General features: G+C 45.9%; 2 protein-coding genes across 3 annotated transcripts; one reads left to right on the forward strand and one right to left on the reverse strand.

Annotated features, from left to right (window-relative positions):
• Positions 1 to 74: 74 nt before the first annotated feature.
• On the forward strand, positions 75 to 5,828 carry GRPEL1 (GrpE like 1, mitochondrial). Its single transcript, XM_062638804.1, has 4 exons — positions 75 to 228; positions 1,154 to 1,322; positions 2,715 to 2,796; positions 4,784 to 5,828. The coding sequence occupies exons 1-4, from the start codon at positions 158 to 160 to the stop codon at positions 5,128 to 5,130; spliced, it is 669 nt and encodes a 222-aa protein (XP_062494788.1). The 5' UTR covers positions 75 to 157; the 3' UTR covers positions 5,131 to 5,828.
• Positions 5,829 to 6,118: 290 nt separating this feature from the next.
• Positions 6,119 to 13,573, reverse strand: TADA2B (transcriptional adaptor 2B). Of its 2 annotated transcripts, none has more exons than XM_062638802.1 (2): positions 13,145 to 13,573; positions 6,119 to 11,993 (listed from the first exon to the last, which is right to left on the reverse strand). In XM_062638802.1, exons 1-2 carry the CDS (start codon positions 13,412 to 13,414, stop codon positions 11,001 to 11,003), a joined length of 1,263 nt encoding a protein of 420 aa, XP_062494786.1. In that variant the 5' UTR covers positions 13,415 to 13,573; the 3' UTR covers positions 6,119 to 11,000. The 2 variants fall into 2 exon arrangements, with proteins under 2 accessions (XP_062494786.1, XP_062494787.1); XM_062638803.1 differs by lacking the exon at positions 13,145 to 13,573 and adding an exon at positions 12,274 to 12,723.
• Positions 13,574 to 15,001: the final 1,428 nt, after the last annotated feature.

The raw sequence follows: 15,001 nt of genomic DNA on the forward strand, positions 1-15,001 counted from the left end.
CACCCCCCCCCCCCCGCCTGTTTGTCCCGAGCCGTGCACCCGCCGCGCAGATTGGCTGTCGGCAGTGTCGCCCTTAGCCTGTCCGCTCGCTGATTGGCTGCGGCAGCGCGGAGGCCCGGAGGGGCGGGCTGCGGCGGTGTGTGGGAAGAAAGGTGCAATGGCGGCGGTGGCACAGTGCGTGCGGGGCGCCCTGCGCCCGCGGTATCCGCTGCTGAGCTTCGCCCTGAGGTGAGGGTCGCGCCGTGCCGCGCCGCCTGGCCTGGGTCTGGTGTGGCGGGATAGGTCGGGTCCGGGTCCGCACTCACCGCCTTGCTATCGCCGAGCCAGGCCAAGAGCGGGGCCCAGCCCCGCAGCGCTGGGGTGCTTCACCCCGTGTGACCGGCCCTCCGGCTGTGCGGAGGGGAGCCCCTTCTGTAAGCCGGGACAGCCGGTGCAGGTCCCACCTCCCTTACCGTCCGCCGGGAGAGTGTCCCAGCCAAGCATCGCGGGGCCCGCGTGGCTGGGCCGTGGGCCTGAAGGCCTCCGGGCCTGAAGTGTTGGTGCGGGGGGCACCAGACCTGCTGGGATTGCAGCACTGAGCCTCGCCCGTGAACCGGTTTGCTTCAGCCTCGGAAACATTAGGAAGGGATAAAACCTCATCTTCATGGAGACCGGGCCGCTGTTGACATGATATTTGCGATACAGCAGTGAGATACAGCAGGGACTCAAAGGCGCTTTTCTGTTGCTCTGTAGCAATCGGCGGCAAACCGCAGTTCTTGTCGGTGTTTTCTGGGAGGCTGTTGCGGGTGATTGCATCATGTGAACTGGCTTTGTGTCCTGGTAGAGCGCCGTGCTGAAAACAAGCACATGTTGCCTTTAAAAGTGCTGCTGCTTTATAACTGAATATAGTGGGCACTTACAGGCTGCTGCCCTGTGGTTTTTATATTGCAGCAAAGTTATTTTCTGTAGCGGTTTAGATGGCCTGAGTTCAGTTACTTCTCATGAGAGGTTCTGTAAGTAATTTCACACAGCTAGAATTGTTGTATTAATTTGTGCTTTAATGTGAAGATTTTGTAGATATTGATATGTCAAATAAAGCGTCCAGCATGTCCAGAAGATGCAAATACCTTACAAAATAAGCAACTGATTAATACTGTCCACCTTTTTGCCTTAGGACTTCTCCACGACTGCTTTGTGCAGCAACACAACAGAAAAATACTGGCCAGAACTTGGAAGAGGACCAGAGTCAGAGCCAAAATGAACACAAGGTAGAACCCAGCTCTGCTGAAAAGACGTTAACTGAAGAAAAGGCCAAACTGGAAGAACAACTGAAAGAAGTTACCGTAAGTGTCTCATGGTTATTGGGTTGCACATTGCATACCTACGAGTGTTCATTATAATTTTCTTGTGCCCAATCTGGATACAGTTGTGTGATTGCTGTGTAATTGTTCAGTAAAAACCTGCACTTTGATAATTGCTTAAAGCTTCAAAGTAGATATACAACAAGAGATGCATCCCTGGTACGAGACATAAGATTTTTTGGTAACTTACTTCCAGTTTCTGGATGCAGTTGGACCTTTTCTACCTGATAGTGAGTTTTGGTGACTTCAGTTCACTTGGGTTTTGCTCAGTGAAGAAGTAATTTTTGGAAGCCTATGGAAGGCTTTGAGGTTGTCTTTGATGTGTGCATCTGTGTGCACTAGGAGTAGGCTTTCTCAAAAGAGCTGCTGGCTTTTCAAAGGTCAGGGTTAATGGTGCTTAGCTTTTACTTAATAGTCTACTTATTACATTCTCTGGAAATTTCAAACCTTCTCTGTTGGAGACCCTTCAAACATAAGGCTGAAGCATCACATTCCCTTTGGCTGGCCCATCTTGCATTCTCTCTTCAGCAGAGGCTGAAGGATTAAATAAAAGTATTGCTTTTCTGGATGAATGCTTTATATAAAATGTATTTCTAGAGCATTTGAGACTTTGAGAGGTAGCCCAGAACCTTCTGTAGAAGGAGCACCTATGGATCATAAGTGGATTGAGTTTTCTTCCTGTTGCCCTTCCCAAAGCGCAGAAGGACAAAGCAGAGATGTCATTTAACATCTCTGCTGACACCTTCTGCTATTCGCTGCCCATTGTGGCTCTTCAGTCAACTTGTTGACTATTCTTACTGTATTGTGGGATTCTTCACAAGCATATTCAGAGTGGAAGCCCAGTGTGGAGTTCTGGGTGAGGTGGTGAAGCCCTCAACCTGAAGTGCCTAGATTTAATAAATTCTATTCTTAGTACATCTGCTGCTAGAGGAGTTAGGCTTCATAGTTTGTAAAGTTTGAAGAAACCCGCTGTGTAGAATGTTGTTTGCCACAGTGTCAAAATCCCTCAGGATTGATGAAGGCTTCCTATGAACACACATCACCAAAAGCGGAAACCTTTGATTAATAAAACTTGATGTATCTGTAGAGTTAAAAATGGCTTCCAGCTAATCTGTTGACAAATACTGGGAGTCTGGAAATCCATCTTACTTTCTTTCCCTCACTTTTGTCTGCATTAAAGTGAAGCAAACACCTGCGTTGGTAGATGCTGTGCTAATTGGCATGTTGTCTTTAGACTGGTCTTCAGATGGTGGGCCATCTAAACTGTAACTGTTTAAAATGCTGGTTTATATAGAATATGCTGTTCTGAACTATCGTCAACTACCCAACAACCAGGAATGAAATCTCTTCTGTTACTGTTTTTTTTCTCTTTAGGACAAGTACAAGCGTGCCTTGGCAGATGCAGAAAACATAAGGCAAAGAAGCCAGAAACTGGTAGAAGAGGCAAAGTTATATGGTCAGTGGAGGCTCATTTTGTCTATGCTCCTAAGACCCAGGAAATGCTCAGCCTGGAAAACTGAGCTGACTGGTTCAGAGTTGGGACACATTGTACTTCCCAAGTCACTCTGACTCCTTGCTGGAAAAATGTATTTGACGCAGAGGTTTTAACAGTTCCTCACTTTGCATCAGAATTACAATCATCTCACTAGACAAGGGCAAGGCTCACACAGCTGACTTGAAATCTTCTGTCAGCTTGGTACCTGATTTCCTACAACATATCCTGCACTGGTATATTTTTCAGTAAGGTTTGCAGCCTCAAGTTTGCCATTTTCACACACTTTGGTCTCAGAACTGACTGCAGAATACTGACATGAAATAGCAGCTTTCCTTCTGGTTTAGGGTTTTTTGTTCTTGGTGGGTTTTTTGGGTTTGGTTCTTTTTTTGGGCCGGGTTGGTTTGGTTTAGTTTTTGATTTTATTTTTTTTTTAGCCTTTTATATTTGGATAACTTTTGTGTTCTGCTGAAGGCCATAGCTTTCAAACAGAAATAATACATTTAGATGGGTGGTTTCTTTTCAGTGGTAGAAATGTAAAATCACTGGCTAGGAGGAATGCTAGATACACATCTTCAACAGCTGGAGCCAGGCTACTGACATCTGATTCAGCTTTTTGACAGTTCAAACACAAACCTGTAAAACACGGTACACAAATACTGCAGCAGCAGAGTGCTGATCATTTTAGTGTTTGACTGTCACTCTGGCTTGAAAAATGAGTTGACCTTTTTTGCCACACACTATACACAGCTCTATAGTTTAATTCTGAATACAGAAGTTTTACATTTCTGAATACAGGGTCTTCAGTTAATGTGTGCTGTCAGAAAAAGCACCTCTCAGTTACACAGCGTTCTTGCACTGTTTTCATGGGTGTTTGAATACTTTGCTCTGAAGCTGATTTTCAGTAAGCGTTGTTTCACTGATACGCTGCTTAGTGCAGAAGGACTTTGAGTCATGTCTGAGCTCAGAAATTTTACAAAAACTATTCAGAAAACGTTTCTCATGAATACCAAATTACAGAAAATCTGCACAATTTTATCACCCGTATATGACTGCTTTTTCTGTTGAAGGAAGAGATGTGCAGTTGTTAGTGACCCATTCCTGAGAATTACCTGATCCCTATAGATTTTGCCAGGTGCTTTGATAGGATTTTTTATGTTTAAACCAAAGACTTGTGCTCTGGTAATGCTCATACCGCTTCTTGATAGGGAAAAACCTATCAAAATGCAGAGCAGTTTGTCACTGGTTCACCTCTACATAGAAATGTGTTATTTTACTGAACGCTTTTGTTTTTTTGTGATTTCTAGAAATTATTTGCCTTAAGTGAGATGAGGCCAGATTCTGTTAGTGTGAGCCAGAGAACAGCTTCAGGACAGGAGCTATCTTTACCTTAGGAATTGCTCAGTGTTTACAAGGCACGGCTTCTGACTCTGTACAAGTGGTTTGTAGTGGCAGGGAGAGGTGTGAGTTCTCACAGTGAATCACAGGAGTCGCTGTTCCCCTCTCAGACTCCTCATCAATCTGACTACATGCTTTTTCTTCTGGAAATATTTTTGGCACATCAGATTAAAGAGTAGGAATAGGGCAATATAATGCTTTGCACTTGAATCCCAGGATGAGAGAGGCATGAGGAAATGATGTTAATCTGAAGGGTTTGGTAATTTTGATTAGAATTTTAACTATTAATGTCAGGTCATTAGCGTAGCTTTAGCTCTTTAAGTTGAAATAATTTTTTTTCCATAGAAGTAGAGGAGGTGATGTGGATTTCAAGGTACCTATAATAATTCTGTGTCATCCAGTAAAACTGGAAAGGACATTTTACCCCAGATGTTTATGTATCTTGTTAAAAAGTCTAAAATAGTACGGATTATTTGTGGGGTTTGCGGCTGTGGTTGTTGGGCTGCCTGTTTCCCTCAGTGGATTAATTCCATTCCCTTCTGTTTCTTCTCAGGGATTCAGAGCTTCTGTAAGGACTTACTAGAAGTTGCAGACATTTTGGAGAAAGCAACTGAAAGTGTTCCGAAAGAAGAAATTAAGGATGAAAATCCTCACTTGAAGAGCTTATATGAAGGTCTCGTTATGACAGAAGTACAGATTCAGAAAGTGTTTAAAAAGCATGGCCTGCTCAGACTGAATCCTGTCGGAGCCAAGTTCGATCCCTATGAACACGAAGCATTGTTCCATGCTCCCATGGAAGGGAAGGAGCCTGGCACTATTGCATTAGTATCCAAGATTGGCTATAAGTTGCACGGGCGTACGCTGCGGCCCGCCTTGGTGGGTGTTGTAAAAGACGCTTAGCTGCTTAACCTGAGAAGGTAAAATGCCATACAACTATTAAACAGCTGGATGGTTTTCCTCTCACACTGTGCTTTCCTCATTCCTTTGCCCCCTGAGAGGTCTAAATGAATTGTTTGAGGTCTCCCAGTGAAAATGAAGCAACCAGTGAAATTCTCCTGCTTAGTGGCCTTCAACATAACTGTTCCATCAGCTCTCTTCTCAAGTGTGAAATACAAGAGCCATTAAGCTCCCTAATGCTGTAGATAATGTTTTTTACAACTATTGCTCCCAAAGGTGCATTAAATTGAAAGGAACAAAATGCTCACAAGAATTCTGCATCACGTTTATCATTGTGTGTAGACTGAAAATCCAGATCGTGGCTCAAACACTTCTTTTGGTTTGTAGAATCCAACACTGCAGAAGTGGGTGAAGTACAAATAACCCCTTTTCTGCAAGCACCCATCAGCTTTTATGTGATAAAAATTTTTTTTTAATGTCCATTCAGAAATGTGGGCAACTGAAATGGAAACCTTGGTGAGTTCTGATGTGTAAATAAACGGCAATGGAGAGCAGACATCCTCTGTAAGTGTTCAACCCTTTTGGTCCTGTGCTAATGTTGACTCAAGAAAACCATCTAATACTTGTATGGCATTGAAGAACCAACAGAATTTATCCTATCTGGATTTTTAATTTAATATTGTATAAATTGGTTTAAACAATTTTGATAGTCTTGTAACTTCCAAGCTTTTACACTCAGTTTGGTATGCAAACTGTAGTTACATCCTTGCTGAAAGCCAGAATGGCAACGTAAGTGAGTAGCTGAGAGTTTGGTACATACTGTCTTTTAGAATTACATAAATAATTGCATGTAAGTGGCTCAAACAGAAATGTGAACTTAGTTTCATCTGCATTTCTTGCATTTACTCACCTTGGATCTTAAGTTGGAAAAGAACTTTCCCGTGCACAGCTCTCGCCCTGTCTAAACTGCATGTGCTGCTCCCAGTCCTGCAGAATCAGGCTAAAATACAGTCCATGATCAACTCCATGCTTTGCCCATATGTGTCTGGTCACCTGGATAGGATGGAAACTGGCAGATTACACAACTGGCAAAGCCTCTTGTATCCTCAAAGCCCACACATCTAACACAGGACAGAAACCTCAAACTTACTTATGCGTGTTATTAGGACCTGGTAGATAGTACTGCTGAATTTTCACCCTTGTTTCTGGTTGTCTTACATCAAGGACCTTCTGCCTTAAGGTCAAGTATTGATTATTTTCTGTGGTTCAGAGGCAGAGTAGCCAACCGTTTACTGAACACAAGACCTGCTCATGGGGAGAGCTGATTACATCTCCTTCAAGACTTACTTTCCTGTGCTGGTTTACCTTCTGGGAATAAGTTAACTAGAAACAACCTAAGTGCACACTACTGCTGAGGGTACAGTCATGTTTAAGGATTCATTCATTCACAACTCAAAGAAAATCAGCCTTTTGACTGGGCAGGGGAGGGAGAATGATTTTTGGTACATGAAAAATTGAATTGGAAAGTAACTTCCATCTGGGTTACAGCAGGCTGGAGCTGTGTTCTACCCCCTCCCAACCCCTCTGGATCTAAACTAAATCTAATAACTTCATTAGTATGGAAGTTTTGCAGTAGGGCAATTAAAACAAAGGGCAGCTTCTTCCCTAGCAGATAAAGCTTTTGTTAATGGGCTTCCTAGCCCTTCACACAAGCTTGTCTCTTTTGGGCTGTATTACTTCATTCAGGGTCTTCTTAAACAAAAGTTACTTTTAAGTGTTCAGTGCAAGACTCAAACTAGTAGTTTTAAATCTCATTTAAGTGGTTCTCTTTCCTTGGCCTGCCTGTTCAGAGAAACTTTCAGCATGGAGAGCTTCAGTCTTCACTGAGAGCTCAAACCACGGGTGCGCTTTGCCATACAACAGTAAGAAGCACTGAAGAAATCAAAGAACAGAGGGAGGTTATTCTGAAATTTAAGCATAAGAGCAGGCAACAAAGCTACCACCAGTACCTCTGCCTTAGCTCTTTTATAAACACCACTTCTCCACCCACCATTAGTTGGCTAAACTGCATCTCCATTTGTTATTGCAAAGACTTAAGCCATGTTCCTCATAATACAAGCTACATTGCCATTAAATCAATAATGGAAAGAAACTTTAATACAAGTTTATTTACCAATATACAATGCAAAAACCTAATAAAATGCTGAGTGTGCACAACATCAGTTAGGTTTTACATGACTTCAGCACAGGCATTTGTGTGTCTGGCACAGGTACACCAGTACACCATTCAAATGAGTGCAACATTCCCTTTAAGGAAGCAGCTGACAAGCTGAGCATGCTCACCAGGTACCTTCCTTCACAGTATTTAATGTGTTATCACTTAAGAGCAACTGGGGCACATGCAAAAACATTTTGCAAGAAGAGAGTAAACTGAAAGGCCAAAAAAGTCCATTACGGTTGCAAAGAAACTTGATGCAGCCACCGCACAAGAGAGTAATGGCAGAGTGCTTAGTCTGCGTGACTGACAAGGCAGTTTGTGGTCAAAGACTCATGCAAACCTACTGATGCTGTTCTTAATGCTTGCTGGGACAGCAACAAAACGTAAGGCAGGAGGGTCTGTATTCAGAATATTCTCGTAACAAACCCTTCTGCACTGGCAGAGTGGAGAACAATGCTCCCTTGTTACCTGGTAAGCAAATATTGCTGTAAAAAAAACATCACTGTGACTGGACTGATCAAAGTAAATGTACAGCATTAAAACAGACATATTGCTGCCTCTATCAGTAGCAGAAGACCAGTATTTTGAACAGCTTATGGAGTGTGAGTTTTTCATAGGCTTACATCAATGCTGTTAGGACAGATGCTATCATTAGTAATATCTTCCATTAGAAAAGTCAAGAGCATAAGCATATAAAACACCTTTTCATTAGCAACATGAAGGCTAGGTTACTTGTACAGTACAGGAAGCACTTTCCAGATCAACACAAGATACAGGTTGAGCTCTTTGCCATGTGTTTGCTCAGCCCCTTCACCACAGAAGAGAAGCAGTGTAGCTCTAGTTAACTGCAGGATCAACATAACTACATCTCAGCTTAACAAACAAACAAACAAAAAACCAGCAGCTCATAACAAAGGAATGCTTTGACTAAATCAGTTCCATGTGAAAACATGGAACAGCAGCATCCTCTAGTGCAAGTCACCTTAAAAATTCAAAGCATAGCTGACAATGAGACATTGCTTCTAGGGAAGCCCTTTCCAAGGGACTAGTATTTGCTAAAGCAAACATTCACCACCTTGAATTTGCTTGCAAGTATAAAATAAATATTGATATCCATATTTCATACATTAAAAATACTTTATTTTTACATTCATTTAGATGTTCAATAAGTTACGTCTAGCACCAAAGAAACATTTTGGAGGGGCTGAGGCGTTAAGAAACTACAAAGTGTAACTGCAGAGTTCAACATTTAAATGACTCATTGGTGCCTAGATACTGTCTTAAGTTATCATTCAGATGGGCTTTAGACTATTGCTTCAGTTCCATTTGGATGTGCCACAACAGCGTAGAAATATAAAAATCACAGATCTGAGGAAAATAATAATAGTAATAAAAAAAATAGCTTTTAAACTCCCAGCTACGTGCAGAGTTGAGGCTCCAGAACATTAGCAGTAATGGGATGTTATAGCAGTTCAGGAACAAGGTACAGGAAGAACCAGATTGCATAACTAGAATGCCAGAAAGGCTGAGCATCCCTTCTGCAGGGGTAGGGCAGAAAATAACCAAGGGTTTATACCTTATGAACTTGTGTGCTTTTTGTACAGTGTACAGGGTTGAAATGGTTCTTAGAGCTACTCAGCACATTGCAGTTAGTTCCACTGCTGCCAAAGAGAGACAGTTTTGTCTCAAGTATTCCACAACGAGCCACTTACAGGTAAGCCAAAGAAAGTGTTACATCCAAGAGGACATGGCCCTTCCCTTTTCTGAAGGGACAGAACATCAAACATCACAAGCTCAAAAGAAAAAGGCACTAGAGTTTTGGTTTTCTCTTCCTTAGAAATGCTGGCTTTGTAATTGTACCCATTTTATTCTAACCTCACTGGTAACACTATTTTGGTAATGCTGGATATGATAACTAAACCCCAGTTCCCATCAGTACACCTATGCCAAGTTGCAGAATTAATACTGGTTCAATATTTTGTGGTATCCTCACTGACTACAGCCCAAAGCATCAAAGCAAGATGACCTTTCCAGTCCTCACACCTGTTCTGGAGCCAGTCAAATTCCATGTTTTGGCTCTCTTGCACTCCAGAAGACCTGCCCAACTGGCTTCTGGTCCCAGCTTCCTGCTCTGGACAGAACCAGTGGAGAGGCTTAGGCCAAGTACCACTGTGCTGTCTTCCACATGGCAACCACCGTATTTATTCATTTGGTTAAATACCGGCACAGGAATTTAAGGTTGAAACAAGCATAAAAGTCCTTTCCTAGTCCTCCTTCAACATATTTCTCCTAATTTAGTAGATCCTACTAACCCAGTGCTGTGGATCTAGTATGTCTTTCACTTGCAGTGTTACACCTGGCCAGAGGGTGCCTGTTGTGAGCACCCAGTTCAGACTGTAGTGTTAGAATTGGGAAAAGTCACCTCTCCAGATGCACTGTTCTCACCACAGTGGGCTGCACTCACAGTTCTCCTGCCATGTCAGTAACTTCAACACATGTGGCCTGGTATGTTTCAAGGTATGTGCGATCAGAACCCTGTAAGACCTTGATTACAGCTCTGCACTTCAGAAGCACATGAGCTCTGCCCTTTGACCTCATCTGTATCACTTCTCTCTTTTGGTTTTAAAGCCCAGTCTGTGATAACTCCTTTTTAGTCTCACTCCCTTTCCCTGTCCCTCCCAAAGCTGAGGAGGAGCCAGCAGCTACACCTCCCCAGCCCATACAAGCTCAGAAGATTTATAGACGCCGAATGAGGAGTAGGCTCCTCCAACAAGAGGGTACGGTGATTTTGTTGCCCAAGGCTCCCAGCTACTGACAAACGACTTGCTCCCTGTCTTTCCAAAACCCATTTCTGGCCCAAATCAGCCACTTGGCAGTGGTGCTGACCCCACACAGCACCACAGCTGCCCTGCACTCCTGCAACTTTGCTATTCATTAGTGAACATCAAAGCTTCAGTGGGGTCCATTTCATCCAAACCTCAATGTCAAAGCTCCGTCTGGATCAGTTGGGTACAAAGGCAGCTCTTCAAGAATCCTTTCCACAGCACAAGTACCTTAAGGCATCTCACCTACTGCATTTCTTCCCTTCCACTCACTGCCATTTCTCATCCCTGCTGCATTCCTGACAGAAACTCACCCGCTGTCCCAGCCTTGGCTGTAGTTACTAAGGAGAATGTTCTGAAAGCTTAGCACTGGTCATCTGGAAGCACATTTGGAAGCTTCACTTTCCTGCCAGCATTACACCAAAAAAGACAACAAAGGGAGAAGAAAGTTTCCAGCAAATGAAACTATCTCCCACCTTCAAACAAAAGCAAGGATTACACCAATACTCATTGATCCAGTAGTAAGGAGTAAGTAACTACTCTGAGACTACTAGAATTGAGTAAGTTCATGTGGAAGAAATCTGGATGAATAATGTACCAAAAGCAGTGAAATCCAATGCAGAAGTTTCACAATTAAGTATTTTCCATGATCCAAAGCAAAAGTCCATTTGAACCATGGATCACAAATACTGAGGGGGTTTATGCATTCGCATTGTTGTTGCTGTTGATTTTAAGTGACATGATTTCTGTATCTGTGGGGAGGGAAGGAAAAACTAATGGAGTCCTTGAGGCTCTAATGTGCCTCTGCTGTGTACTTTCAGATCAGCTGAGTTTCAGGAAGCATCCCTGGATATCCAACCACTTTCTGTTAGAAAGTTTAAAATCCTTTTCTTCAGTACCTTGTCTAAGTAACTGGGAAGGCGACTCTTGGAAGGAATTCCTTGTCTTTTTTGGAGATGGTCTTTAATGATTATAGTTTTTACAGTCACGTAACGTGCAGGACTCAGATTTAGAGAGCTGCAGAGCACCTTTTCCCTGTCTGATAAGAGTTCAAAGCCAGGTAGGTTTTCAATGGCAGCAAATTCACCCTCTTTTCCATCTTCCTTCCCTCTCTTGGAGCTCGCTATGTTTTTGTTCTCCTTCCTCTTTTCCCGTTTATGCCTGGCTGCCTCGTATTCTGCCGACTCTTCCATTTTGGTGATCCCATTCCGACGGTACCGCTGCAGCTCCCGAATCTTTGCTCGGAGTATCCTCTCCTTGTGCATGTTCTCAAAGAAGTCTTCAAACTCCTTACAAGACATGAACTGGTACAGAGGCCTCAGTTTCAGCCTCAGCTCCTTCTCCTCCTTAGTGATCTTTCGTTTGGGAGCTTTCTCCTTGTCCTTTTTATCCTTCCCCAGAAAGGCTGGTACCAAGTTATAGTCTCGTGCAATGTTCTTCCGCCGCTGCCTCTCCTTGAGCTTCCTCACATACATGTCTACATGAGCTCTTTTCAACTCTATCTCCACATCGTCATCGTCGTAGTTCACCGAGAGGCCGCTGATGAGGGTTTCCGCATCCTGATCGTATTCGATCTCGTAGTCATCCCGCAGCGGCATGTACCCAAGCTGCTGCTGCTCTGCCACTGTTATGTCCAGTGGTGGCAGCGGTGTGGTCAGGCTGGGCGACAGCGGCCCGCCACTGGGACACGTGTGATCCGTCACTCGGTTTGGGATCGTGTCAGGGATGCAGGCTTTACCCAGGTTGCCGTGAATATACATGCTCACATAGTGCTCCATCACCTCCTGGGGCGTTCGGGATGCTCCCACATGAGCAGCCATGTCCTCCTAAATGGAACATAAGGAGGAGTGATCAAATGATTCCCATTACATCTCCAGCATAACATGCACTCAGGGAAGAGCCTGACTTCCTCCCTGCTCCTCAAAAGCCAGCTCATAGTACTTAAGCTCTTCTAGCAATGCTGAGATTAGCTACATTTCCATCAGATCTGTGTTCTTAGGTCCAGACAAGTATTTACAAGCACACAGGTGCACACTGGCCATGAAAGCAGCACCAGAAGCAGCACCAAGGCAAACTGCATCAGATCCTCAGGCTACAGAACACCACCAAGACACTGAAGCCATATGGTGATTCCGGATCATCCATCACTCTCTCAGAAATCCAGCTCACCATCACTAGGAAGCTTTCTGAGTCCCAAGCCAGCACCAAGATCACTGCATCATTTGAATTTTACTCATTTATATCACATCGCTGAGGTACTTTTAGAGCAATAAAGAAACACAGTACTTACAGTAAGAAAGATAACATTTACTCTTTTCTAGTTGGTTAAGAACTAAACCAAGGTACAAGAATCATAAACTTTAAGATTTTGAAGAAATCTTTATGTTTAATAAAACAAACTATGATCAAGTAACAACTATTGAATCAGATTATGATGGTTTTTACTGCTATTCTTTAAAAATGAACACGTACTGACACGGAAAGCAAGTAGCAAGCTCACAGCTGGGACACAGCACAGTCAGGGTTGAAAAGGACCTTAAGATCATCCAGTTCCAACCCCCCTTCCATGGGCAGGCACACCTCACACTAAACCATGGCACCCAAGGCTCTGTCCAACCTGCCCTTGAACACTGCCAGGGATGGAGCATTCACAACTTCCCTGGGCAACCCATTCCAGTGCCTCACCACCCTCACAGTAAAGAACACACTGAAGGAACAGACCGAACACTGAGAAGCACCAGGTGTAAGCTCTGTCACACACAGGCTCGGGGAGGGCCAGTGCTTGAGCTCACGGCACCACAGGTCCGCGAAGGCGAGCGGTCCCGAGGCGCTCCTTCCCCCGGCGGGTCTCACACGGGGGCCGAGCACCTACCCTCACCGCGGCTCAGCGGGCACCCCCCGCAGCCTCTCCTCAGGCCTGCCGGGTTCCACTCACTCGCTGTCAGGCGGACGGGACACCGCGGCCCTTGGCCCTTACCCAGTTGCCGAAGCCGAACTGCTCGATGGCGTCCAGCAGCAACTGCTCCTCCCGGCTGCTCCAGCCGCCCTCGGCCTCGGCGCCCCAGAGGGTGAAGCGGCCGCCGTCGACGAGCTGGTAGCCGTGCCATCGGCGGTGCGGGCCGATCTCGGCGCCCGCCGAGAAGCAGTCGGGGCAGAGCTCGATGTCGGCGCACTCGGTGCAGCGGAAGCGCAGCGGGCTCACCTCAGCCAGGCAGTACACGCAGTACTTCTTCCCCAGTTCCGCCATCTTACCCCGCCCGCCGACACGCCGCGCGCACGCGCCGGCACGCCCCCCACCGTCCTTGCCAATGGCAGCGCGCCCGGCGGGCGGAGCCCCGCGACGTACAGCCAACGGGAAAGGAGGGCTCGGCCTTCCCCTCGGCCTCCCTGCCAATGGGGACAGCGCGCCTGGGCGCGGGGGGTATTAAAGCGAATGAACGGCTATGATTGGCAGACAGGGACCCGGCTTCCTTTCCCACGACCAATCGAAAGGGCGACCCAGAGCAACCCCGCCGCTGACTGGTTAGTTCCGGCGGGAGGGGGCGAGGCCGAGCCGGCGCCATGGGGAGAGGGGAGGGGCCGCGGCTGCCGCGGAGCGGAGTCCCGTTGCCCGGCAACGGGGGAAGCGGGAGCAGCGCGGCCGAGGAGGCGGCGGCGGGGCCAGCCCGGGTCTCTCAGCAGAATCCGCGGGGAGCCGGAGCAGGCAGGGCCCTTGGAGCCATCACAGCCGCAGGTCGCGACGGGACCGCCGGAGCCCTCGGGGCTGTGCCGAGGACCGAAGGCGAACAGGATGAAGAGGCCCCGGTCTCTCCGGTGCCGGCTGCCCCCCGCGGGGCCCCGGAGGAGCGGGCTGCGGTCCGAGCAAGCGCCAGCCCGCAGCTACGGGAGGTCGGGCCGCTACGGGCGGAGCTGGGCGAAGCGCCGCTGTGTGTCCAGCGGCTGCGGGAGGAGCGGCAGGCCCGGGCCTAGGCCTAGTGTTCCGCCCCCTAACATCTACCCCTTGGGAATTAACCACCACAAGAGTTACAATAGTTTTCTCCCCTTGACACTTTATTATTGTCATGACCTATTTTGAACAGGAGCACTTCTCTGCGGGCCTAGAAGAGTAGAAACAGACTAGTTTTATTTCTTTAATGCTTGCCTCACCAGCAAAGAGGGTCAACGCTTTATGGACCTCGAGTACGTGACAAAAAGAGAATCAGAAACTCAGGGAAAAGACTGGCAACCTCAGTGAGCAAACCCTGAGGAAGGTACCAAACACAGTCCATGTTCTCAGCCACTTCAAGGGAAAAAAAGTGTGTGGAAGCTCAAAATCAAGGCAGAAACACCAAACTAACGGACGTTAAAACCACTTTGTCACAACATAGAGACATTCTGACCGCAATGAAATAGGCTAGAGGTGCTGTGAAGAAACTATTGAAATTGCAGGAGAAATGTGGGTTGCCTGGAGATGAGATACTGCTTCAGGACTGTGAGGAAAAGGTGGCTATGGTTGAGCTGTTGAGTTGGCAGTTGGAAGCGCTGAAACATCCCCGTGCTGGGCTGCTCCTTACTTGTAGAGGAATCCAGATAAAAAAAAAAAAAGCCAAGGAAGTGAATTCCTCTGTTGTTGCTGAGGATGACTAAAGAGAAGCAAATGTGAAGAAGAAATACGGGAGGTTCCCATAATTCTGACATGCTGCTTTCTGGCGAGTTTTGGGGAATACATTGCACAGGTACTCCTGAAAAAGCCTCTTCTAAGTGACACGTCAGCATTATGCATTCAGTGATTACAGTAGCTACTCATTTTGAATTAAATGATACACATCCCTGTCTTAAACCAACAAAAAAAGCC

The sequence above is a fragment of the Pezoporus occidentalis genome, unplaced genomic scaffold (assembly GCF_034315485.1).
Source record: "Pezoporus occidentalis ecotype Australia unplaced genomic scaffold, CSIRO_AGI_Poc_V1 ctg58, whole genome shotgun sequence".
NCBI classification, from domain to species: Eukaryota; Metazoa; Chordata; class Aves; order Psittaciformes; family Psittacidae; genus Pezoporus; species Pezoporus occidentalis.